The 27024-nt window shown below is 36.5% G+C and overlaps 1 protein-coding gene across 1 annotated transcript in view; it reads left to right on the plus strand.

The window, feature by feature from the left end:
- Window positions 1-27024, plus strand: part of LRP1B (LDL receptor related protein 1B) — a 398334-nt gene that overhangs the window by 257789 nt on the left and 113521 nt on the right. Inside the window, exons 40-49 of the mRNA XM_051623744.1 lie at window positions 7925-8114; window positions 8855-9059; window positions 15235-15427; window positions 15893-16018; window positions 19476-19604; window positions 20935-21054; window positions 22084-22197; window positions 22397-22546; window positions 24593-24715; window positions 26345-26464. Of these exons, the coding sequence (XP_051479704.1) occupies window positions 7925-8114; window positions 8855-9059; window positions 15235-15427; window positions 15893-16018; window positions 19476-19604; window positions 20935-21054; window positions 22084-22197; window positions 22397-22546; window positions 24593-24715; window positions 26345-26464 (1470 nt within the window). The remainder of the gene's footprint in view (window positions 1-7924; window positions 8115-8854; window positions 9060-15234; window positions 15428-15892; window positions 16019-19475; window positions 19605-20934; window positions 21055-22083; window positions 22198-22396; window positions 22547-24592; window positions 24716-26344; window positions 26465-27024) is intronic.

Here is a 27024-nt window from a genome sequence, read left to right on the forward strand (position 1 = left end):
CTGAATATTGATTTAGAATTCATAAACAACCCATTATCTGGCGAATTTTCACCTCACTGAACAGATTTGCAACTCATAAACAACGCATTAGCTAACACATTTTTGGCTCAGGGAAAGTAGATTTACAGCATACAAACACCTTTATCTAACTTGTTCCAGTTCGCTGAAAACAGATTCAAAACTCGCCAAGAACCTCGTACCTGGTAGGGTTCTGTCTTCAGCAGGAAGAAACAATAACAACAACAACAAAAACCAGTGTAGCATGTGCACAGTGAGCCAGACCCTAACAAGTGTATTTTTTTGTCCAGCATAACTTTTTGAAGTGCATTCTTTCTTACTTCTGAACTCTGCTGACAAAACGAGCCTTATTTCCTTCAGTCAGGCAGTCAGTAGGGACTTTTTCTTTCTTATCTTTATAAGTAACTTTATGGCGTTAATCTGACTTGATTGCTAGTTTTAAAAAGTTTACTTTGTTCTGGGCTGTGATTTTCTACAAATAATTATCTAATCATTCAGTATCACTCATTATTTTATTGCTGTAGCATCATTTACAGTTTAGTCTGCAAACAGTTTAAAAATTAAATTTTCAGTGCAGCAGTACCTATTACCTATTTTAATTATGTGTATTGATTTCAGTCTTTCGTTCCAAAGGGAGTGTAAGAGGTTATAATTCATTGTCTGTCTTGCTTTAAGTACACACTTCGAGAAGCATCAGACTATGAAGTAATGAGTAGGTACTTACTGTGTGGTCCCACTGACTGATTTATTTTTAACTTTCCACTTCTTAGTTGTAAACATCAGCTTTGCAGTGTGCTTGACACGGGTTAGACTACTTCTGCTTCTAACCTGAAGCCTCAGCTACCTATGCTTATGTGTACTTTTGTATCCGGTTGTGTTGAAAATGCTTCATGAGCCTGTCAAGGCAAAATGTCTGTAGGACTGCATCCATAGGAAATGGATGCAGTGTCCATTTTTATTTTGGAAACTATGAGAACCTTGATGGCACTCCTATTTTTCATTGTCAGTGGTAGTCCTTTGTAAAAAAACCCCAAAGTAACAGGGATTTTATTTAGAAAGTTTATGCCAATATACACTTTCTCTGTTCTTCAGGTTTTGGAATTGTGCAGGATTCACTCTGCAAAAATGAGTATTTTTTTCATTTCACATAAGTTTTCTGGAGCTTTTGATGGTGAAAACCAATGTCTTGACAAATCGTATCCTAACTTATATTATATTATAGAGGAGATCCAGAGAGATTAAACACGCTTTGGAAGTTGGTTTTAATTTAATTTTAGCAACCAATAGACTGTAGGCTTTGTAGGAAATTGAAAGAAGGCATTAAATACAAAAAGAGGTAGAAAAGGTAGCAAACTTACTTGAAAGTGACACCGAGTTTAAATCGATATATCGGAGTAACCATCTCTAAGTAATTGTTACAATTTCTGTTCAGCCCAGAGGTAGAGCTCTTTCTAACTGTTGTCAAGCTCTCTGGGAGATGTTGTTACTGAAAACCTAGATTTAAATGAGGTAGTGGAGCAGTATACAGAAATAATGAACAGAGATCAGTGGCAGTTAAAGGCACAGAGTTATGGTAGGAGGTATTTGGAAATCTGACTTGTTTAAAATTGCTACAGGTTTTCAGTTTTATTTGGAACGATCGAGTCTGTTCTCCTCTCAGAGGGAGCCCAGGGGAGATTGTTATTTTCGTTGTCGATAATCACTTCTATACAGAAAACAGCATTGTTTCAGAATTCTGAACCAGTTTATGTAGTGTTCAAACTGGAAGCCATTTCAAAGGAACATATATTAAGTGCTTTAAATTATTATAGGTCTAAGTAGGGCCTATCTTATCTACAAGTAGTTTTGAAGTAGATTGAAATGACTGAAAAGGAAAATGTTTCCATACTAGTAAGTGTCTGTTTGGTTTGAGATTTTTAATATTACATGCTTATCCCCTCTCATACAACATTTCCTATTGACTGTTCTTTGTTTTGTCAGCTGATAAAACGGCAGGTTGACTTTATTGTTAGTGCTGGGATGAAATTTCTTCTACATGGAGTTAGAGGTCTTAGTTTGACCAAGAGAAATTCAGTGAAAGAGACTATATTATTCACAAATAGTTTGTGGTTTTGATGGAGCAAACAATTAATGGCAGCTTTAATTAAATCAAAATAATGAAGATCAGTATGCTAAACTTTTTTGTTTCCTGTTAGACATTAGATGGTTACTACTGTGGATTGACCCTTCAAGCCAAAGATACATGATATTGGATGAGATTGGCATATGTTCTTTTCTTCTGTAGTATCCAAGATTAAGCCCTACTTTGCAAACCATCTGCCAAACTTCTTTACTTTGGCATCCTTCCTTCTCTGCCTGCCCAGAAGCAGAGTGCCAGGGGAGCATCTGTTTTCCTTCTTCCTTCCCTGGTGAACATGACATTGTGGATCAGCAGATAAAGTTTCTATTGACTGAGAACAGAGAGAAGACCATCTTAAACCATCTCTCTGACGAACCATCTGCATGAGCTATCTTCCATCCCAGTAAAAATGCAAATGAAGATCAGCCTCAAACAACAGGTGACACACTAGCTGCTGACTAATTTTCAGTGGCAGTAAGAAGGTGCCTCGTAGAATTTCTGCAGCCTGCTTTTGATTTTCCTGACTTACTTCAAAGTGTCTGTTTATGCAAAGAGCACTTTTTAAAAAAAAAAAAATAATTCTCGTTTTCTAATCTAATAATGTGTTCTCATTTTTTTAGAGAGAAGTTTGAGGTAACAGATTCATTAACCAAAGGCTGCCTGCAGTGTTTCTGTAGAACAGTGCAGTGTTCACATGCATAAATTTAGAGTAGTGGGACAGCACTAGAAAGAAGGTCCATGAAGAGGTAAGAAGCTAAAGAAGTGAGAGAAGGAAAAAAGAGGGATGAAAGGCAAACAAAAGTAAATGAGAAAGAGGAAAAAATGTTAAGATTAGATACTCGCAGTGTGTGCTGGTTTTTTTCTAACTGTGTAAACAGTGACAGTGGGACATCTTGCCAGTGTAGCATCTTTCACAGCAGAGGAAGTGTTACGTGAAAAGATACTTCTGTTCTGAACTTTAGGTGCTAGTGTCTATAGAAGGCAAAAATCTTTTCATAGCTAACATAAAGTGTCAGCTCCTGTGATGTATTGTAAAGCTTTTTACAGTCAGAATCTCTTATAGGTGTTCCAATATGTGCCAGTATTCTTACTAACTAAATGGGTCCCATTTAACTGTCAAAAAGGCATTTATGTTCCCATTTCTCTTACAGAGAAAATTTGATATATTGTACAAGACCCCTTCAGTTTTGGAGATTTCTTCTCCAGGAAAGAATATCTTTTAAAAAACTTTTTTTAAAAAACAAAACTGTTAAAAAATAAATACATTTGTATGGTTGCTTTTCATTTCATAAATTAATTTGATTCGCTATAGTTGTACATGTTGGATTAAAGATCCAGTATTTTTCACTTCTTAAAGAGGAGGGAAATTGAGGGGCTATTGTTAAGTCTAGAATTTTTAAGTAGTAAAAACTATAATTTGTTATTACAACAGCAGCCTTGTTAGTGAAAAGCAAAGTGTCTGGTTTACCACTATATTTTGTTTCTGGATGTGGTTACATAGTATGATTAGTGGGTAGAATTTATGAGCTGTCGCTATAGGTGGATAAAGTTTACGGACTTTGTATTAATCGATTGCTATCCTAGAAGTATGTATTTTTGCACATTTTGTGCTTTGTTTAGCTGCCTGGTTTGAAACTCTGGAATTTATTCCTGATGGGATCTGATGTACGCTAATCTTTCAGTTAAATAAGTCCCAAGCATTCCCAACCTCAGGATTCAGGAAAGGTGCTTCAGCCTATTAAACCTAAGATTATTCATGAAGAATTAATACTGTTTGTGACTGCTTCACCTTGCCATGTTGCCCTTAAATTTTTATTGTTGTGAATAGTTGCTGAGGTAAATTTTTGCATCAGCAGCTGTGGCTTAGTTGCATAGATACAAAACTGTACTTGGTGAATTGTCAGGATAAAGCTGTTTGTTAGTCTGAGGGTAGTCACTGATGGTATTGATTTAAAGGTGGTAAGGCTGAGTAGTAATTTTTTTTTGAGGGTCTACCTGTAGTGTGTAAAAAGATAATATGGGCTCTTCTAATTAGGAAAAAGAATTCTTCTATGATAATTGTTGAGATGTTTAAAAACTTGATAAAACAAATCTCTATGTGTTAGTTTCCCTTCTAAAACTCTAATTTACAAGCCTCTTCTACCTGGATACTGTAACTATTTTCAAATTATGATGTTTGAACAGGTGTTGACTGGTGATGATATGTTGAACTATACTGGGAGGGTTTACAATTTGCGGTTAAACAAAAGAGTATTTTTTTCTGATTTGTTGAGTTCCCTATATTTCCTTAAGTGTATGATGTATCATTATTCCTTTGTTACGTTATTCCCTGCTTTACCCTAAGACAGTCCCTAAACCTAAACAAGGAGTAAGTTATAGGTACGATAACAGAGGACAGAATATTGCAGGTTTACATTTTTGTTGAGTTGGTTTTCTTCAGTGAGCTGACAGGGAGCAGCTATGGAAAGGCTGTTCCATTGTTGGGGTCTCCTGCCTTTTCTGGGACAGAATTCTAAAATCATTTTTCTGTTCAGAGAAAATGTAGCCCAAGGCAGCTGACCCAAGCTGGCCCAATGAAGTATTCCATTGCATAAATGTCACCCTCACTGTAAATCGGGAGGCTTGAGGAGATGTTTGGTGGCTTCTGCCATGGCTGCCTTCCCCAGAGGGACCCTTCTGTCTTGCTGGTTGTCCTGAGGCCTGCTCCTCTGCTTGCCATGACCGTCGTGTTCTGGCTGGAGCGGTCATGCTCATGGTGCTGGGCATTCAGCCTGCCCAGGGGGAGCAGGCAGCTCCCCACTGCCATCTGGAGCTGAGCATAACGTTGTATCTTATGTTAGCATGGTGCTAATGCTTGTTCGCTGTCATTCTATTAAATCTGTTTTCACTTCAACCCATGGGTCTCGTGTCCTTTTCCCAATTTCCCTCCCTGGTGGGGTCAGGTGATTTTTTATCTGGATTCTAAAATTATTTTATTTCCCTTTAGACTAATACAGATTATTGTAGGTTGTTGTAATTATTATTCCAAATGTTCGTTCTTTCCAGTTCTTGCTACTGCAGTAAGTTTGAAGGAATAGTAAGGTTACATCCATGGAAATGTTTATAGTGTCTTGAAGTTAAGCTAGTTATTGCCATGAAGAACCTAAAGCCTTTTTTTTAGACTGACAGGATGGAGCTCATCTTGCTTTAATTACAACTGCATATTATCTGAGAAGCCCCTTCTCAGCTTTCCTGTAGATCCCCTTCAGGTAACCCTTCAGGTAATTGTTTAAATTTCTAATTGTGCAGTCAGCTGGGTGAACTATAAACCCTTTTCTTCAGGTGCTTTATTGCTTGTTGAGGCATCCTCTTCACCTCAGATCCAATGGTGACCACCTGTCACCCATCACAAAGAGACTGACAGAAGCAGTTATCCTCTCCTGTGACCAGTCTGCCATAACAATTGGCCATGTCCTGAAAGCTATTGTGAAAGCCAATTTAGAGAATGAATAAAGATCATGCAGGTTAAGTACTGCACGTTAAAGCCTCCTCCAAAGTTCTAGTATTGAAGTGCTGTTTATGCTCAATTTTATTACTTTGGCTTTTCAGTATTAAAAAAAATTATGGTGTTGACTGTTCTTGCTTTACAGGTTTGCTAAAGGAAAGGGGTTGGTAAAATATAAAATTAAATGGAAAAGTTAGTTGAACTGATGCAACTGGAGAAGTTTTGACTGTAGATTTACTAGAGAACTTTAAAAGTGGAAGATAGGAGATTAAAACCTATGGAACTGAAAAGTAGCTATACACTACCAGAAGTCAGTGACAACAATTACTGGATAATTTAAACTTGATATCCTTTGGTATTTTATTTTTTATATGTAATAATGAGGGAGCTCTAATCTGAGTTCTTCAGTTATTGATTTGTTGCTTGTCTGTTCACTGGGAAAGTCAGATGAAGATCAGCACGACAATATTTATAGGCTGCATCTCATCTGTGGGATGCAATCCATCTTCGTTAAGTTCAGTAAAAGTGATAGATAGCATTTGGCAACGTAATGATGTGATCACTCTACCATTGCCTTTGTAAATCATAAGCTGTTGCATTCTCTTGTGTAGATATTTAATCAGTTATACACCCCATTACTGATTTAATTCAGAATGTCAGTGGCAGGTGAATAATGTGAGTATTTGTATATTAATATCATATTGTATTAATGTTCCCTTCATTTAAGTATGCTATTCATGTGAAAATCATAAACTGTTGCTTCATGGCTAGAATAAATTTAATCAGTGCTGTAGGCATCTAATGCCATCAGTATTTTAATTCAATATGTCAGTGAAACAAATGTGTTTCTTTTCGTTTCCAGTTTCCTTATACTTTACTAATTCAGAATATTATATGATGCTGTGAAAATGTGAAGCTGAGAGTAAACAAATTGCTGATTTTCATCCTGTCAGTAGGTTTGGGACTGAATCCTCCAATTGCAGCTCCAATAGGATGAGTGCATACTTTAATATATTTTAAAGTAATGGAATAGCTAATGATAAATTAACTTTAAAAAAAAAAGTGCTCTAGACTATTCCTTAAGGAAGTGTGAAGTAAGTATATATCATATCAATGCAAACCAGTTACAATATAACACTAGAATGCAGCTGATTTGGAGTCTACTCCCATGTCGTGTCTTTGGCAGTATGAAGTTGCTACAAGGTCTTCATTTTAAGGACTTCTTTATAGACATGTCATGAAAATGTAGTCAGATGCATTGGAAAGAGAAGCATAAAGAACTCATGAATAATCATTTGTCTCATAGTTTTGATTTAGTGTTAGCACTTGCAGTGTGATCAAACATATATTGGGACTTTTTGTTCTGTGTATATAAATTGCATGCTAAAAATTACATCTTCTGGCAAGCCAAATGTAAATTGTAATAACCAATGTAATGAAATCCTTGTTATAGTTCTAGGTTTTTGCTTCTATAGTTCATTAATAAGCTGCACGAACCTTCTGGTCTGAAATTATCTGTTTCTAACAAAATAATAAGTGAAGTAATCAACATACATTTCTGTAGTAATTCAAATATAATGGTAGGAAATAATTACTCCTATTTCTCACAGTATGTCACTTTTATATATTGAAATCAGCTACCATTTGTCTTTTCTGGACTTTAAATATATGCTGCAGCTGCTTATTAATATTTGCTTTTGTTTCTAGCTCACAGTTTTTTATGCAGAATGAGAGTATGGTAATGTGGCTTGTTAACACACGGTAGTGATGCCAAGACCTTTGGAGTTGGTCTTTTTTTCAGTATTTTTCAGGTGTTCAAAAAAAACCTATAGAGTTAATAACAACAGGACACTTTGATTCATATTTACATAATGTGCCTCTGTGTTAGCAAATATATCAAAAGATAATGCTAACTAAAATAAGTAATTAGTGAAAACATGTCCAAGACTTGGCTTACATGATGTTTGAAGTTGTGACTGAATTATTGCGGCCTGAATAAATGCTTAGTATTTCTAATGTATTATCTGGGGACACTGTAATAAAAATCTTAAGTTAATGAGTGTTAGAGCTGGCAAATATTGCAGGATTAATAATAGTGATCTTGCTTTCTAATTTTAATTTAAATTTATGACAAAACAATAACTCTTGGATTCCAAGGAAAACATGAACAGGTGAAACAATAAAAGAATGGACAGAGTCAATAGGCTGAATTAGTCTGAGATTCTGCAGGATCAGCTTCAAGGAAAAAAACCAAACATGTTATTAGGAGTTTTATTTGCTCTGTCTTTAACCATGTTTTCCAGATGTTGGGTCAGTGGAGGGACTTGCTTATCACCGGGCTTGGGACACTCTCTATTGGACCAGTTCAACCACCTCCTCAATCACGAGACACACTGTTGACCAGAGGCGTCGAGGAGCTTTCAACCGGGAAGCAGTGATAACCATGTCTGAAGATGATCATCCCCACGTGTTAGCTCTAGACGAATGTCAAAAGTATGTATTATATCTTTCTTACCAGATTTTAATTTGTACCTAATGTCAGGGATTCAGCAGCAGTTCTTTATTTCACAGTCAACTAATGCATGTGTAGTTTATGCATATTGAGAGTTTATGCTGCATTGTAAAATAGGATTTATCTAGATATCATAAATAAGCCAACTAAATACTGATGCAGATTTGCAATGAGAGAATGGCCAGGTTCTGATCAGTGTATGAATTACATCCACAGCTTCTGGTGTCCACCATTATTTAACAGTACCAATGGGACCGGTGTGCATCCTGTAAAGCATTTTAAGATCACTTAATTTCTCCTTGTCATCCTTCTGCATACCAGTCCTTTGGTCTGTATCATCGTTGTAATATGGGAAAAGATGCAGATTAATTTCATTGTTAGAAATTACTAATATGCTCATTAGCATAATTAAGTGTATATTGTAAGACAGCTTATATCTATCTGTAATGATATATTAGTATAGAGACATGATCAGAATTTAACAGACCTGTGAAGAGAAAAAAAATTACTTTATACAAGTTAATGAACTAGGAAACTGCTATAATTTATAGGATATTGGCTGTTACATTTCCTTATTCACTGCTGGTTATCACAGTTACTTATAGATGCCATTCATAATTGTCTGTCAAGGCATTTTTTTTTTTCTGTAACTCGTATTCATAGAGAATAAAATTATAAAATGTATCTTATGGTTTTGTTTGTTATTCTGATTTTAATGCAGCTTAATGTTTTGGACTAACTGGAATGAGCAGCTCCCAAGCATTATGAGATCTACCCTCTCAGGCAAAAATGCACAGGTCATCATTAGTACAGATATTCTGACACCAAATGGACTTACCATCGATCATAGGGCGGAGAAACTTTACTTTTCAGATGGCAGCTTGGGAAAAATTGAGAGGTGTGAATACGATGGATCACAAAGATATGTAAGTAAAACAAAAATCCTATTCCTTGTATATCTGCTTCTTTTCATTTGTTAGCATCTTTCAAATGAAAATATTAAAGAAATATCATTATTTGCTTGAGTTTCTCCTTATACTAGTTGTAAAACTAAAAAGACTTCTGAACTACAAGTAATGCTCTGTTTCCTCAACACATTCCACTTCCTGGGTGACCTTCTGTAGATGCAGACACTTATCACAAAATGTATTTGTATTGCTACTGAGCCTGAAACATCACTTGCCCTAAATGACCTGTATCAGCTTGAAAAAATTGTTGAAGCAACTTCAGTAGAAGAGGTAGAAAAATGTTCTGCTGCACATAGGATGATTATAATTTTCATTGTTGTGCCAAGCTTCTCTGAACGCACTAGAAGTTCTTTTGTGTAATGCTTGAGTGTTACTCTACAACTCCTAAGGTTTTTTTCCTAACTGTCCATTTTCAGATATATTCAACCACTCCATTACTATTTTATCATAATAGATTTTGGTCTTAGAGTGCTCTATTAGTTTCAGCAGGGACACTTCCCACTAGACCAGACTGCACAAAGCCTCATCCAGCTTGGCCTTGATTTGAGGGAGAGGGCATCCACAACCTCCCTGGGTAACCTTTTGTTTTCATTTGCATAAATTAAATGCAGCTCACTAATGTTTATAAGGTGCAAAAACTGTATCAGAAACTAGATAGACCATAACTATATGGATTCTAAAGTATACAATCTCTGACTATATATTTACTGTGAAAATTCATTGACTTTCTAGGTTTTTTGCTAAGTGAATCCACCTGTGAACCTGAGAATAACACACAGCAGTTTGGTGATTTTCTTGGATTTTGTTTGGTTTTGCTTTGTCATTTGGGAGATAAAAATGGAGTTACTATCTTTCCTTCTTTCATGTTGGTTTTTATCCTTTAGTTATAGGTTGATTCTAGATATTATGCAAAATCTGTATTCACTTTTTATTTGAATTTGGGTCATACTTTCAGAGATGATTCATGTCATTTAGATCTGTATGTCCTTCAGTTGCTGCTGCATCTTTTGGCACATGGGGTAACAGAACAGCATTCATGTGCTCTCCAGCTTGACAAGATCTCTAATTTCTGTAACTTTAGTATAATACAAGTAATAATCCTTTCGACATTCTGGAGATCTGAAATTCTTCAGGTTGAAAAGGTTCAGCAAGTTCCTGCCATCAGCCACCCCTCAAGAACAGATTAAACAGATTACCCTTTTCCTCACTGTCTCTGCTTTGTTGCTTTCTAGTTCCAGTTCAGTTAACAAAGGTAGAAATGGTATGGTAGAACATGAAATGGTAATGTAATGAATTTTCTTCCAGATAACAGCTTCCTTCTTCACTCTACTCAACCACAATAAACTTGTACAATGAACCAGGTATAAAATCATGTAGAAGTACCAAATTGACTCTTTTAGGTGGATTTTAAGAGTTTATTGATTTTGTGTTAAACTGATATTTTAATGCCACTGTTTGGTTGCTGGAGTACTCTGTAAAGTTTAGAAGAAATTTTTTTTTGTTCCTTTTTATTACTTAGAGTTTATGCAGGTTTGTTGTTGGTTCTTTAAAAAACAGAACTCACAGTTGTTTCTTTCACAACCCTGCCCCCTTTTCTCACACTTTTGCTTCCACCCTTATTTGGTTCATATTAGTTAATATCGTGGCCACAGCTGTTCAGCTGCTTAGTGCTTTAATTGTAACATTTTCTTCAGCAACACAGAGACTGAGCCAACAGTATATGAAGCTGATTTTATGTTTTAGACTTATTTTTCCATGTAATTGTGAGCTATTTTGATTTTTTTCCTTCTTCAGTGTTGAGTATTCTGTATTATTTTAAGTATCAAGAACCTAGAAATTAATTCTGTAAAAAGAAGTCTCAATATTTTCTAACATCCAGGTTGGAATGATTTGGTCTCAGTTACGATCTAATTGCCTACAGCTGTGATTGTTAAAAGCAATACATCTTTAGAGGTGTCTCCAGTAATTAAAATCTTTGTGTGCTTGCAACCTTCCAGACATAACTTTCTAGAATGTATGCTTTTATTCTGTTGGAATTCTGTATTCAAGCAAAGTTGGTGTTCAACTTCTGGTAGCTTCAGTAACTTTATATCAGATCTCTCTTCTTCAAACTTCTAAATGAAGAAATGAAAGTTAAAGCTGTTGCTGTGCATTTATGAAAAACTTGACTTTCTGATTGGCATCTACAATTACTTGTCAGGCAAGTCATTGTATTTATTTGTAGTAAAAGTATGATTGAGGACAGCAGAGTAATTTTGGTCAATTCTTGGAAAGTATTCAGGGTGGCATCAACATTTCTTTGAGAATCATAGACTCATAGAATCAGAAGCAGACAAGTAACTCACTAAGGCAGGGTAGAAGTGAGATCTGCCAAGGTATCCAGAACAGATACAAATAATGCAAACTAGTATAAAATATATAGAATGTCTAACCCCATTAAAATCAGAATGTGCTAAAAAGTGTTAGAAAATATTTTCACTGAGATCTGTACATGAACAGCTGCAAAAAGATGTAGGTCCTGTGTTCCTGAGTTGAAGAATCTCGCTGCACTATTCTCTTATATACTAATAAATAATCAGATGTGAAAACTAACCCAAAGGAAAATTATGTCAACTAAGAGGCAGATATTTTAATAAGCTTGGATGGGTATCTAGAAATAAAATACAATTGAGCCTGCTCTCCATAGATAAATTATTTCATCAGTTTCTGCTGCTTCCTTGTGATTTTCTTAAACAGTGCTAGAAGCAATAATAGTAGACAAGAAATGGTAGTAAAAATTTATATTGTTAGCACCACAGACACAGTTTACCACCTAGACATTTAAATTCATCATGTTTTGCCTCTCCTATCCCCCCTATTATGATAGTTTATTGTTAGGTTCCAGGCTTTTTAATAAATTCCTTCTTTCTGTGTTTGAAAAGCAGCTACAGTGGTGGGGATAATCTTGGAAATTAATGGTACTAAAAGTGAAGTTGTGGTGGATTTTTTTATTTTCTCTGTTCAGCAGCATAAACATGTTAGTTGGAGTGGAAATGTTCTGTTCTTGATCTTTGCTCTAGCAAATCTGGTCAAAAAGAATCTTTGTTTCTCAACTTGCCAAATGGTCATTTTTTCCATTAACATTTGCCTTTAAAAGTCCAGAAGCAGTATAACGAGTGAAATATCCCCCCTGCTTAACTAGTAGTTATTCTAGGGAGTTCACTCCATTGACATTGATGAGCTACTTTCTTCAAGTAGCTCTGTAAAGTAATGCTGAGACTGAACCTAATGAAAGTGATTCCCTAACCAATGGCAATAAAATCCTCTGATCCATGTGAGGTACATAGCTGGTTGACACAGATCCAGTACTATTAGTTTGGGACTGTGTGCTGAAATATCTTGATGTCCAGTGTTGATAGCCTGGTAGACATTAACTGAAAAAAGGAATTAATGAGGAGACAAGAATAATCTTTACAATTATTTATAATACATAAAGATCCCACAGAATTCTAGGAGATGGACATAAATGTAGCATTGAATGAAGTCTGTCATTGTCATTTATGGTGTTTACAGTAACTACGGTGTAGTTGCAAAGAACTTGGTTAATACAGTCACAGTTTACAGAGATGTATCCTGTCCATTTGAATGGCACAGAAAAATACAGGCCTTCTACAGACACTTGCTAAGTGTATTGTTCACCTGAACTGCAAATCTAAGTAGCAGCTGGGACACTGCAAATTTAGCATCACGGTTTGGTTTTCAGTGCCTTAAACATTTATTTCTAGCATGGGGAAACAGCAGTTAGTTCTTGAAGAGGAAGCACTTTTTCAGGTCTCACTTGGACAACTCTGTGGAAACAGGATCTTACTGTTCTTGGTAAACATGGCATTTTGGTACATCCTTTGTATCCTTTACTATGTGATTGCAATTTGAGTTGTTATGAAGGTATTTTTGAAAGATACAGTAAGTGAAAAGAATATCCATATATTAAAAATATGACAGTGATGAAAATACAGTCTTTATTCAGGATAATTGTGACATTCCATATTAACTGCTAGTATAGCAGTGATTGGTGCTGTTCTTCCACAAAAGCCAACCCAAAACTACACTAACAATTCTTTCGATTTCTGTTGTGGCAACAGGAACAAGGAACTGGTAAACTTACAAGTGTTCTTTTCAGTACCAAATTTCTTTCTTATTCTATCTCTAACCTCTGTTTAAAACCTTGTTACTGTAAAATAATAATAATCTGTTCAGTTCAAATCTTTGTAATGCAGAATGGCAATGCATGGTTTTTAACGTGCACATTCATCCAGTACCACATTTTTCTCTTCTCTGACTGAAAACATTGCTGATGACCATAATTATTCTTTCTTTCTGTGGCACAGGTGCTTTTTGACAGTTTCTGTCCTTTGTAGAAAAAGTCTTCAGTATTGATATAGTGCTGTAGTACTTTGTGGGAGTGCATGGATGTGGTTGTTGGGAATTAAATTTCTGTGACATTGTGATCTATATAATTCTGGACTACATCTGATGGTAGAGGTTGTGCCTTCTAGTTAATGTTAAAAACTTATGTATGGTAATCTGTGTAGCAGAGCTGTATCCTTTTTCCTCTGACTCAGCATATACAAAAACTCTCCCATTTCAGCACAATTTATTCAAGCTTAATTGAACAATGGGCAGCATCTACTGCAGTTGGATGATTGCAGTGTAACTCGGCATTATGCTTGTGTTGATCATGTGCTTCCAGGTTGGAGATGTAAAGAGGTTTTTGCCTGTAGTATTCTAAGTGGAAGCATTTCTTTGGGTCATTTGTTGCTACCCACCCTCCAGTTTATATATAAAATTTGCTATAAGTTGACTCTCTTGGAGTTTTTGTAGTCTGAAAACATGATTTTTCTTATGGTTGAATGGTGATCACTGATTGTGAATTGGTTTTCTTCTCTGTGTTACCTATTTGGGGATGTGCATTCTCTGAAAGACTGTGGCAGGCTAATGCCTTGAGCCAAAGCATATCACAGTAGGATCAGTAACTCAGAGGCTCAGGCAGCAGACTTGGTTTGCACTGAATCCTTAGGACTTAAACATGATTTGGCAGGTAACCAAAAGATTAAATTATTTTTCAAGTCTACTTTCATTTCCAGTTACTTCTGATCATCTAGGAGTTCTATCAGGTGTTTGGGGATTTGTTTTTCAATTGTTAAAAATTTTCAACATTATTCTATAAAGTAGAATGATAAAAGAGCTGTAAAATTGTCCAAAAAGCTGGCAAAAATTGAAACTCTTTAATTTGGTTACTAAAATAAAACCAGTGTCCTTGGATGGTGCTGTGACATAATAGAGGAGAAGCCAGTGAATAAAACGCTATGAACATTAGTGAACAAATGCTCCTGGAAGCTTCCTTTTGTGGCCCTTTTTGGATCTCAAATCTCCCAAGGTTGAATAATGATGATTGGTTCTGTAATGAATTTCCGCTCCTTTGTTACAATTTGAGAAAAATTATGTCAGTGTTACAGAACACTGTGTGACAAAATCCTTCAAATTGATAGTTTCACATTGCCACGGAGAACAAAAATAGGGTTGCAAGAGCCACATGGCCAGATTTTGTACAAATCTTTCAGAAACATACATGATAGATTGTTGTTTGTTTGGTTTGTTTTCTGGAATGTGTCTGAATATTAATAGCATAGGCTTTTTTTTGTGGCTTGGTTTCAAGATTTTAATGTGATCATAGTGGTGAGCACGCTTCAGTTCTGAAACATCCTTCTGGCTTTTATTCATCAAGACTCAGAATTCTTTTTTTAGACTTCCAGCCATGCTACAGTACCTTTTCCTCTGTTCTGTTCAGGCTATTAAGCAGGTAGTGTGCTGAGTGGGTATTTTTACAAGCACATTTAGATAAATTACTTAAGGAACAGATGCCTGTATTTCTGAAGCTTGGCTGTATTGATAAATAATAAGTTAAACCTTGTTGCTTCCTTTTAAAACATTTTAAGTGCTGTAATCTCATTTTTGTAGGTGCTGTAAGAATAGAAGTATTAAGTGTTTTATCTAAAACCATAAAGTGATTAGAGTCACAGTTTGCACTTTCAAAGCTTCTTACTCGGCAACAACATTTCTTCTCATACTTCTCCTCTGTACTTTTGTATTTTAGGTAATTGTCAAATCTGGACCAGGCACCTTTCTCAGCCTGGCTGTGTATGATGATTATATCTTCTGGTCAGATGGAGTTAGGAGAGCGATTCTACGTTCCAGTAAATACACAGGAGGAGACACAAAAGTTCTTCGTTCTGATATCCCCCATCAGCCAATGGGCATCATTGCTGTCGCAAACGATACGAACAGTTGTAAGTTACAAAGCAAGAGACAATATTTTGTTCATTCCGGTATGATTCATTTCGATGATTTTACTTGGTTTTAACCAAGTTAAAACATTTCATGGTGTTGCTTTAATTATTTTTGTTGTAGGAACTCTTAACAAAAGGTGGGATATAACCTCTTACCCAAGTACAGAAGTACTATTGCATGACCATTTTCTGCTATGGACATTGTGCTCTTTTGATAACTGTTAAATAATTTCTTGTCAAATTTCAGCAGTTTTGAATGTTGAGGGTTTTTAAAATTATAATGTTCAAGGTAACTGTTTATCTTTAGTATGCTAGAGGTGGCATGTTGCCGTTTTCATCTGACTGATAAAACTCTAATCAAATGCCCAGGAATCTGAGATATAGTGATCCTTGCTCCCTCGAAGACAGTGGTCATTGAAGCCAATTTAATAAAACAGAGTTCATTTTTTATCATTTGTTTTTCAGGTGAGTTATCTCCTTGTGCACAAATGAATGGAGGTTGTCATGATTTATGCCTTCTAACTCCTGATGGACGAGTGAACTGTTCATGTCGAGGGGATAGAATGCTGATAGATGATAACAGATGTGTGAGTAAGTAATACTAGCTGACACAATGCTTTTCTATGCTCTGATGCAGTTGGCTATCATAAGCAAAGACAGTTGGCCCAAGCCATTAATTTTATGGTTTCCATATACTGTAAAAATTGATCTGGCAATTCAGCACATAGCAGGCTTTCGATTGCTTAATATCTCATAAAGCTTTTGGGGGGTTCAAAAGCATTAACACTTGTACTCTCCTTAGATGCCAATTCTATTAGCTTTGTCTGTTGAACATTTTGTAATGCAATTTGTTTCTGTTGAGTACAAATATTTTCATTTCACGTCCTTACACATATAAAAGAACTGTAACTTATTCACCAACTGTTGTGGTAATCATGTAGACCTAGCAGTTTAGTAACTGGGGAAATGTATCGCTTTAAGTTGGCAGACTCCTTGGAAACTAGTTTTGTTTGAACTGTTCTGGGTTCTTCTTGCATCTTCCCGTGCTTCCTCTCAACTAGTATGTGTCAGCACATGATAAGGAAGATAGGAGAAAATTATTTTGTCATAATTCAGAAGTGGTTCAGAATGTATGATCATCCATTGCAGCTTCCTTAGATCACACTGTCCCAGTGCACAATTGATGTTCATGAACGTGGAAGTATGTGCTGGTAATTTGTTGGAGGGATGTGCTGGGATCAGTGAGCAGAGATAATTCATCTTGAAACTGCAAGATCACTACAGCCAGTTAAAGAGGAGAACTAGTGAGAACAGCAGACACTGGTGAGGGAAAAGGTAGAATGACACCTTTAAGTATTGGTGTGATTTCAAATAGGGTTAAGACATCCTTTGGGCTAGAGCCCAATCCTTTAAAGTACATGGATTTGTGAGGAGCCTGTATTTAGTTTTATACCCTACTAAGCTAATTGAGCTCTATGATCTTGTTTGCCACGTTGTTTTCTTTTTATTCATAGCTTTCCCTCTTGCTTAATTTCCTAAAATATTGCTATGACATGAATCAGATGCATCCTATTAATTATGCATATAATCAGTATAAACATGCAGTAATTAACAACATATCCAAAACAAATTTGTGAATTGCTAGTTTTATTCTGTGCTTTCACATACTTCATGGTTCACCTTCCATCTTTACCTTTGGCTCACACATGCATCTTGTTGTTAGTTTTTACCTTTGTCTTTGCATGACACATAAAGTCACTGAGATTTCACAGAAACACCTGATTCTGTAATTAAGTATATGGAAGTTAAACCTCCTATTCAGGGCTGATCTAGAGCTAAGGTGCAATAGTAAAGTAGTGCACAACCAACCTGTGTGACATTTACAGCTTTTGCTCAGACTGCTTTGTCTAGCTGTGTAATTGAGATACAATTAATTTTACAGATGATTTGCAGTGATAAAGATTTCAATTTAAACTGTAACACTGTTTCAGAACACAGTGATCCATTGAGATTGTATTAACAGGTATCTGATTGCTAATGGTTCAAAGGTATTCAGTATGACTTCACTGCTTTACAATAGAGCCAAGTGTTTCTGATTCCCACAGATGGAATCTTCCCACCAGGCTTATATAATCACCTTATTTCACCCTCCCACACTGTTAAGTTTTATTGTTTTTCCTCATACGAGAGACCTCTTGGAGCTGGAAGACCTCCTTAAATTCCATTACCTACCAGTCTGTGCTTCATGTTCTGGGTCAGATCCATCACTTGCTCAGCTGGCATTCTCCCATCCCTTTATGCAGGACATAGAGCATGGCAAAATACAGGAAATGCTAAGGACTTTCAGTTTATATTGGCTTGACTTTTGCATATACCAGACATTAGTTCCTCCTGAATTTGTGATAAAGTAATTATCATGGAAACAAGAAAAAGTGTAATAATGAGGTATAATTTCCCTCTTCTTCCTCTTCAGTTGTGTACGTGTCTTCTAATGGTTTTTTTTGTGATTAAAAATAAATAAGTAAAATAAAAGGCAGGTTTCCCTCATTTAGTGCATTGATGCTGGTACCTGTGTACACACTGAGCAGCTGCACAGTGCCACGAAATAGAGTTGAGAGTTCAAATTAACTACTAGATAGTGGTGTTTGCTTCTTCCTCTTGGATGTGCTGTGTTGAAAAGATGTTGTTTGTTTTATTTTAAACGGTTTGGGTTGGAAGGGGCATTTAAATTCATCTAGTTCCAACCCCCCCCCTGCATGGGCAGGGACACCTCCCACTAGATCAGGTTGCTCAAAGCCCCATCCAACCTGGTCTTGACACTTCCAGGGAAGGGGCATCCACAACGTCCCTAGGCAACCTGTTCCAGCATCTCACCATGATCACACTAAAGAATTTCTTCCTAATGTCTCACCTACATCTCTCCTCTTTCAGTTTAAAACCATTACCCCTCATGGTATTACTATACACCCCAGAAAAAAGCCCCTCCCCAGCTTTTCTGTAGGCCGCCTTCAGGTACTGGAAGGCCGCTATAGGGTCTCCTCAGAGACTTGTCTTCTCCAGGCTGAACAACCCCAACTCTCTCAGCCTGTCTTCATAGGAGAGGTGCTTCAGCCCTCTGATCATCTTTGTGGCCCTCCTCTGGACTTGCTCCAAGAGCTTTATGTCCTTCCTGTGTCGAGGGCTTCAGATCTGGCTACAGTACTCCAGGTGGGTTCTCATGAGACCTGAGTAAAGGGGCAGAATCACCGCCACCCTTGACCTGCTGGTCATGCTTCTTTTGATGCAGCCCAGGACACGGTTGGCTTTCTCGGCTGCGAGCGCACATTGCTGGCTTGTGTTGACCCTCAGGTCCTTCTCCTCAAGGCCGTTCTCAATCCATTCTCCACCCAGCCTGTATTTGGGATTGGGGTTGCCTCAACCCAGGTACGGGACCTTGCACATGGCCTTGTTGAACTTCATGAGGTTGGCACTAGCCCACTTCTCAAGCATGTCAAGGTCCCTCTGAATGGCATCCCTTCCCTCCAGCGTGTCAACCTCACCACACAGCGTGGTGTCATCAACAAACTTGCTGAGGATGCACTCAACACCACTGTCCATGTTGCTGACAAAGATGTTAAACAACCCTGGTCCCAGTACCAACCCCTGAGGAACACCACTTGTCACTGATCAGTACTCTTTGAGAGCAACCATCCAGCCATTTCCTTATCCCCCAGGTGGTCTATCCTTCAAATGCATATCCTTCCAATATTGAGACCAGGATGTCATGCAGGACAATGTTGAAGGCCTTGCACAAGTCCAGGTAGATGACATCAGTTGCTTCAAGATGTCATGATCTTATCAGAATTGCTGCACTACATGTTCCTTCATGGATATTTAGCCACAGTTGGGTTTTTTTAAACTCTTACCTTGATTTGTAACTCACCCCAACATAACATTTTTGAAAATGTTTGCTATTTAGATAGCTACCCTCAATGCTGCTTAATGCCAAGAAATGTACAGATAAGTGTGTGTGTATATTTAAATACATGTTAATATGGTTTATTTTTAGGCAAAAATTCTACTTGTAACATTTTTTCTGAGTTTGAATGTGGGAATGGTGAATGCATTGATTATCAGCTGACTTGTGATGGCATCGCTCATTGTAAGGACAAGTCTGATGAGAAGCTTTTCTACTGTGGTAAGTGTATCCAGACATCACCTGGATGTTCTTAATTTGGTTATTGTCACCGTTTGACTCAGTTTGACAACAATGCTCTCAATGCCTTCCCACCCAGGTAGGGAAGGAGAGAGAGAAAAAAAAGAGAGAGAGACTTGGCTAGATTGAAAACTGAACTGTGCAGCTTTAATTAGAATACTAATATGTGATATGAGAGTATATATATATATATGTGATTATACAAAGGTGTGGGTAGAAGCCTCTCGCCTCCCCCCACCCCCAGCAACTCCCATAGCACTTCGCTCTGACGATACAATTCCAAGGAATCCCGAAGCTGCTCCTGGAGAAAGGCAGAGAGTTACGAGGGTCAGAAGGGCTTGAGGTCGACGGGTCGATGATGATGGGCAGATGGTGTTTTCCCAGACACCGGCCACGAACAAAAGAAAGAGAAAAAGAGAGAAGAAGGAAGGCAGACAGAGAGGCGAAGCGAAGCGGCGAGAGAGTGAAGCAGGAAGGAAGGAAGTTTTCTTCTGTCATCTCCGACCTTCCCCTGAGCCTACGTAGATATATGGAATGGAATATCGCTGGCCAGTTTTGCTGTTCATCTAACCCAGCCTCCCACGGGGGGGTGGGCCACAAATCCCCCCGCAGTGTCTGAGCCGGCAGAGCAAAGGCACAACCTTGAGGGCCCAGCAATTATAAAAACATTCCAGTGTCTTATCAACCTAGCAGAACACACAGTTGCTAGTTGAAGAAAGCTCACTGAAAAGAAAAAAAAAGAATCAGCAAAAGAAAAACTGGCTTTATCCTGGCTCAAACCAGGACAGTTATACGTGCTTACATTTGGTCCTTTGGCACTTTTCACCATGTTCATACCAACTCCTTGCCAAGATGCACAAGAAGGAAATGCCGACTCACACATTAAAGAAAGCCACTCTCCGTTTGTTCCTAATGTGGTTTTAGGGCAAATATGGTATGTTTCATTCCATGTGGTGGAGTTACTGATGCTGCCTGCAAACATTGTCAGGTGCCTGACAAAAGCATGTCAAAACAAATGCATTTAAAGCATATGGGCTACTTATACCATGAGATATGCAAAATGGGATTTAGGCTTTCCTGTTGCATTTTTGGTCATTCTTACACTCTTTATCTGTTTGTTAGCCCAAGTTCTTCTGCTGGACAATAACTGACCAATTTCTAAAGGTTTTCCTGTACTTTCAAATGCATTATCATTTCATATGGTTTTTGTTTTGTTTGTTTTCTGGAATGATTGTCTGATTTTAATGGAGGGCTATTTGTATTATATATCAAGTGTCTAAATGAAATTAAGTGCTTGCACTTAACTTTCCAGAAAACAGAGGCTGTCGGAAGGGTTTCAAGCCATGTTCTAATCGTCGCTGTGTGTCAAGTAACAAAGTATGTGATGGTGCAAATGACTGTGGTGACAACTCTGATGAGTTTGACTGTAAAGGTAAATGACAGTTACTTCCAAGGTATTTCAGAGTATTGCTTTCAAAATAACTAGGATGTAAATAGAAATAGCAAAAAAATGCATATAACTTGATTGGAATTACAGCTGCTGGGATTTTTTTTCTTAGAATTCAAAGCCAAGGAGTTGCACACTGATATGTTTGAGTGAGTATATTTTGGGATTGATATGAAGACCAATTTTAATTTACACCTATGTTCCTCTAGAAGGGGAGTGGTTTTGGCAGTGAAAAACTCAGATAATCTGGTTGCTGCTTCTTCTGTGAAACAATCTTTACCATGAACAGGAAGGTTGAAAGATGGGAGGTTTCTTCTCTGCATCTGTTTCTTCTTTGAAGCAGCTAGCATTCTATTTCCTTGCTTCTCAGATGCATGGCAATGTCTGTGTCCTTTGCAAAACTTACTAGAATTGTTCTCCTTTTTATATCAGAATTTGTTTTCTTTTATGTCTTTAAACATTAATATTTATGTCTGTGCATCAGTCAAAGAGTAAAGACTAGCTAGCAGACAACACAAATCCTTAGTTATGATTCTGAAAGATTGGAGAGGAAATTATTCCTCAATTTATAGCGAAAACCTATGTAGCTGTAGTAACAAGCCCCTTTTTTTTTTTTTTTTAAAGCATTACGTCATTTTCCATCATTTAGCTGAATATGAGTAGAGCGAAAAACATACAGGGGGAAAAAACCCAACCTGGTGTTACAGAAAGAAGTCTGAGATTCAGAGATGGTCCTGAAATTGCTTCTTCTTTCCTCACATGGTGATTAGGTCAAACTGATATGAATTATATATAGAGAAGCTTTGAGGCTCAAAAATACATTTTAAAATTAGAACCTTATGCTTTCAAGTTTATTAGACCTTATATTTCTACTCAATTTTTAGCTATGGAAGGTACAGTGTGTTCTGATTGTCTCATCCTAAAAGTTAAAAGGTTTAAACACAGTACTTAAACATGCATCTGAAGAGTCTGTTCAGTACACAAATTTACATCTTTTATAACCATATGTTATAGATTCGACATGTGCTTCAACAGAATTCCATTGTACAGATGGGATTTGCATTGGAAAATCAGCACAGTGCAACCAGATCATTGATTGTGCAGATGCTTCTGATGAAAAGAACTGCAGTAAGTTGGTGTTTGTCTGTGCTTCATCATAGCAGCTGTTCCATGATTATTCCTTACTATATAGCAGTTAATTCAGTCATTACTGGTTGGATACCAGCAGCTGCATGTTCTGCACCAACTCAAGATAAACCTGAAAACCAAACTAGAAGGCTCTCAATCTTTTTGAGTTGTAATATTGTGATTTACTGTTTCTTTCCAGATAATACAAACTGTGCTTACTTCTACAAACTTGGAATAAAATCTTCAGGATTTATTAGCTGTAATTCTACTTCACTTTGTATACTGCCAGAATGGATATGTGATGGATCTAATGACTGTGGAGATTATACAGATGAACTAAAATGCCCAGGTAACTGAAAAAGAAGAAAAAAAATATATAGTGTTTTAAACTGTATTCCTATCATTCTGTTTGTTTTTTCTAATTGTGGTGCAAAATGTTTTTTTAAATATTAAATAATGTTTTCTTGAATACAGAAATTAATATAATGCTGAATGCAGTTTTTTTCACCAATCTTTGTTTTGTGTTTCATCAGATTATGCAAATTTTTGCAAATTACTCATGCATTTCTCTGAAAAAAACTGTAATGTCTGGCTTTCTATTTCCTCAAGATTAGGTCTATCATTAATCATTTTTATTTAAGTAAAACATCAGTCATTGAAGTGTCAAGCTCATCAAGCTTCAGCACAATCACTCTGGAACTTATATTAGCTGCTACTTTAGTGGGTTATATTTCTTCTCTTGTTTACTTTTGGAATGTTCTATTTTCTTTTGTTGAGGTACTTGGCATAGGCTGCCAGGGTAGAATCCAGGGTTATTGCTTTTGTGGTTGTTCTTCAGCTGGTACAAAGACATCATGGTACACTTGACTCCCAGTCCCAGGGCTGAGATTGTAGTCTTCCAGAAAAGGAAGAGTTATTTACTTTTCTGTGTTTTCACTGTCTGTTTCTGCTCTCCTATGGGAATTATATTACACAACATGTAGGACAAAACCCCAAACAAACATAAGCTTAGTGTCTTGCAAACTGAATCATATGAAAAGCTTATTAAAATAGAGATGAGCAAAGAAGCAATAGCAACAAGAACTAAGGTAAATATCTTACACGGAAGAAACAAGAAGCAAACTCACTTGCCATCTTAAGGCTTTAATTTTTTTACTTTATTCCATCATCTATTTATTTGTATTATGTTATTTTGTCTTTAAAATGGGTGTCCAAAAGTTCTATCATTTTAATGTGTGACTAATTGTCTGGATCATTCCTCTCTTTACTTGGAATCAGTACCATTCCAGTTCAGCTTATATGTGATTTCCATTTCCTTTGCAGTTTCATTCACAACTAACCAACTTTGGAATGTTGAGTTTTTGAATGTGGTTTTTTTTTCTATTACGAATATGAGAATTTCCATTAAAAGTCATTCTTCAGTGTTATTGTTCTTAAAGAAAATTAAGGCAAAATATCCATTTAGGTAGGGCTGTTCTTAGACAGTCTTTAATATCTACTCAGTCATCATAGACATATCACTTCTCTTTTATTTTATTTTTTCCTTTTTTCTATTCATACAGCTGTAGAAGCCATAAATATAATTTTAACTTTCTTTTTTAAGATGGGGCCCTCCCTGGTAGTTCAAATACATTAAAGTCCTGATAGAAACCTTGGCAGAGAGCTACAGTGATCTCCAGTGCTTGGAAGTGGTATATATTGCTTGAGTTTTCCCAGGCAAAGGTCTTGCTTGAGAGTTTGAAAATGACCTGTGCCACTCATTAGACTAATACTTGTCCTTAGGTCATAAAATTGAACATATTATATGTTTTCTTTCCTCATTCTGTTTTCCAAGCATTCAGAAAAGTAAAATCTTAACTGAATTTCACACTCAACAGAGAAAAAAGGCAGAGAAGAACCCCTTTTTTGTCTGTGATGAAGTTTTTAAATCTGTCTCCAGCATCAGTAGTGTAACTCCAGTTAGTTGGTGCATGCATGAGATTTGTAGCTTTTGCCAGTTAATGTGACAAAAATAATGCCAAAATCAGGTTATCTTGTAGCTGCTGGCAGATAGATTAGAAGGGCAATTTCTTCAGCTGGTGTAAAACAACAAGCAATGTTGGTCTACCTGAGCTCAAAACAGTGAACTGAAGTACTTTCCTAAGTCCTTTTCATTTAGTTCAAAGATCTGCTCTGATTCTGTTCTAAATGAAGTATTTCAGTTCCCTAAACTACTTAGCTATCACTATTTTCTAATTTGTTTGAACACAAATAATAAAAATAGTACTTTTTTTTTTTTTCCTTTTTAGACATAAACACTTTGTCCATTAATATTCAGAAATTTAGCAGAAATATTTTAGGCTCCTAATCATACTAGTAGAGACCATTTTACATTACATTCTTTATTTTATCACAGTTCAAAACAAACCCACATGTGAAGAAAATTATTTTGGTTGTCCTAGTGGAAGATGTATTCTGACCACCTGGCTTTGTGATGGGCAGAAAGACTGTGAGGATGGAGTAGATGAATTGCACTGTGGTGAGCATTTTCTGGTTTGTATTTCTGCAAGCACTAATGCACTTTAAAAACAGAAAGAAGTGTGCATTTATATCTCAAAGACAAAATTTAGAGCTACATTCTCAGATTCAGCTGTTTTATACCCTGCCAATATCTTAAATCCCACCTCATTCCAGAATGAAAGCCCTATTATTTTTATGTTTTTTCTCCTAGAGATAAATTTGAATCCAGACTTTTCCACTGCTTTAATAGATAACAATTTTACTAATTTTTTGTAATTCCGCATTAGGGCAATTTTATAGATACAATCAGATAATATCAATATCTGTGATCCCAAGAGGAATTAACCAAAATAGACCTTTACGGTATAAAAATAGACATTTATTTGCATCAGAGGCCATACAGGTATAAATATTTAAAGTAACAACAAAAGTGATGCAATTTGATTTTGCTCATAGGGAGAGCTGATTTTTTTTTTTTTTTTAAACTTAAGTTTTTCTGGATTACTGAAACTGATGTTTCCTATAATTAAATGCTACTGCCTTTGCTCTTCTGATATAAAGTTATCTTATTCCTCATTTAAATAAAACCTGAAGTTTTATTTTGTTTTTTTTTTATACCACTGAACATGACTGAAAATTATACATTACTCTCTTCATGACCCAGTTTCCATCAACATGGCTCCATGTTTGGTTTGTAGTTTACATTGTATTTACACATCTTCTAACTTCAAAAGTAGAAACTACCCTGTGCTATAAAAATCAGAAGGTTTTGTGTTGAGCACATTCCTTCCCAGGTTTTATGACACATACATACTCAGATGCAATATTGTGAAACCTATTAACCAGTTTTGGTGGCAGAGAGGAAAGGGCGTTTAGTAAATTCTTTTTTTCCCCCCTCTTACCCATTTTGAGGTAATTGTTACAACACCCTCCTTTTAAATTCAGATTGTATTACCTTAGCTTCTTTTTATTGTTAACATTTGTTGTCATCAGTTAAAATTTATTCTTAAAGAAACAGGTCTGGAGAAAGCAGATGGTTCGAAGTTTTTAGGAAAGGTCATAACTTCTTTAGAACAGTTGCACAGACTGGTTTTGAAATGCAGAATGCCATTAATTTCAAGGTACACAAAAGTGTAAATGGGATGACAGAATGCAAATACATAGCAAGTTTTGGTGTGAGAGACAAGAATATAAAATCCTTTAAAGATACAGTAGATAGTGTGATACCAAGAGTAAGGCTGTGCTGGGAAATCTGGACTGTGCCATCTCTGCCCTGCTACCAAAATCAAGCTGTTTCCTATAGTCACAACATCCATGTGAAATATACAAACCAGACTTATGTTTTTAAAGTGTTTGTTTGTACTTATCTCATTAGCAAAATGTTTCAAAATTTTTAAATGTAAGAATTAGACTGATTCACTATTTATTGATTTGTTTATTTACTTCAATAAAAGTACTGGTGAATGCAAACTCTTGTACAAACTGGTAACATCCTGAAAGCCAAGATGAGGATTATACTGTGTTTAAATACACTAAAGTGGGGTGGACAGAAAGGAGCAGTGTGGAGATTCCTGAACTATGCTAGGAAATAAAGGGCACACAGCACTTGTGAGAACCTGACAAATGCAGTGGCTGGTGTCATCCCTAGATTCATCTTGCTCATGGAATCAATTTGCTTGTTCTGCCAACAAATGCATCTCCAAGCAATGGACTTGTGATGGAGAGGATGACTGTGGAGATGGTTTAGATGAAAGTGATGCTATTTGTGGTAAGTAGAATAATTTTCTTTCTGTATTGTGTTAGATCATAAATACTGAAAGATACCAAGTGATCCAAGTGAGATGCTGTGCTTGTTCCCTTTCCAAAGAGCATGTACTTTAAGGATACAGTATTAGAGAATATCCTCCCCCAGCCCACTCCAACCAGCAGCTAGATACCTTTTTATGTGGGAATGTATGATTTCTGTGTAGTCTCTCAGTAACAATATGAATGACACATCAATGTGGGCAAAAGGAGAACCAAACTTTGCTCCAATCCCTATTCTTGAGATAAAAACCTGTATTGCAGCTGAATCCTACATTTCGGTAGTAGGTGCCGGAAGAACCTAAAAGTATGGGGTTTTCCTCCAGCTCTTTCTCCTGTTCCTGTTACATTTTTGTATATACAGTCATAAACATTATTGCATAATACTCCTTACAAATGCCCAAACCCTTCAAATCACATAAAGAATTGAAAATTTTACTTTAATTCTAGGGCTCAGTTGACTGAAAATGCATCAGTGAATTCTTTTCAGAAGAAAATCATATTATGTCTAGTCAGACTGTTCCG

The sequence above is a fragment of the Apus apus genome, chromosome 6 (assembly GCF_020740795.1).
Source record: "Apus apus isolate bApuApu2 chromosome 6, bApuApu2.pri.cur, whole genome shotgun sequence".
NCBI lineage: Eukaryota > Metazoa > Chordata > Aves > Apodiformes > Apodidae > Apus > Apus apus.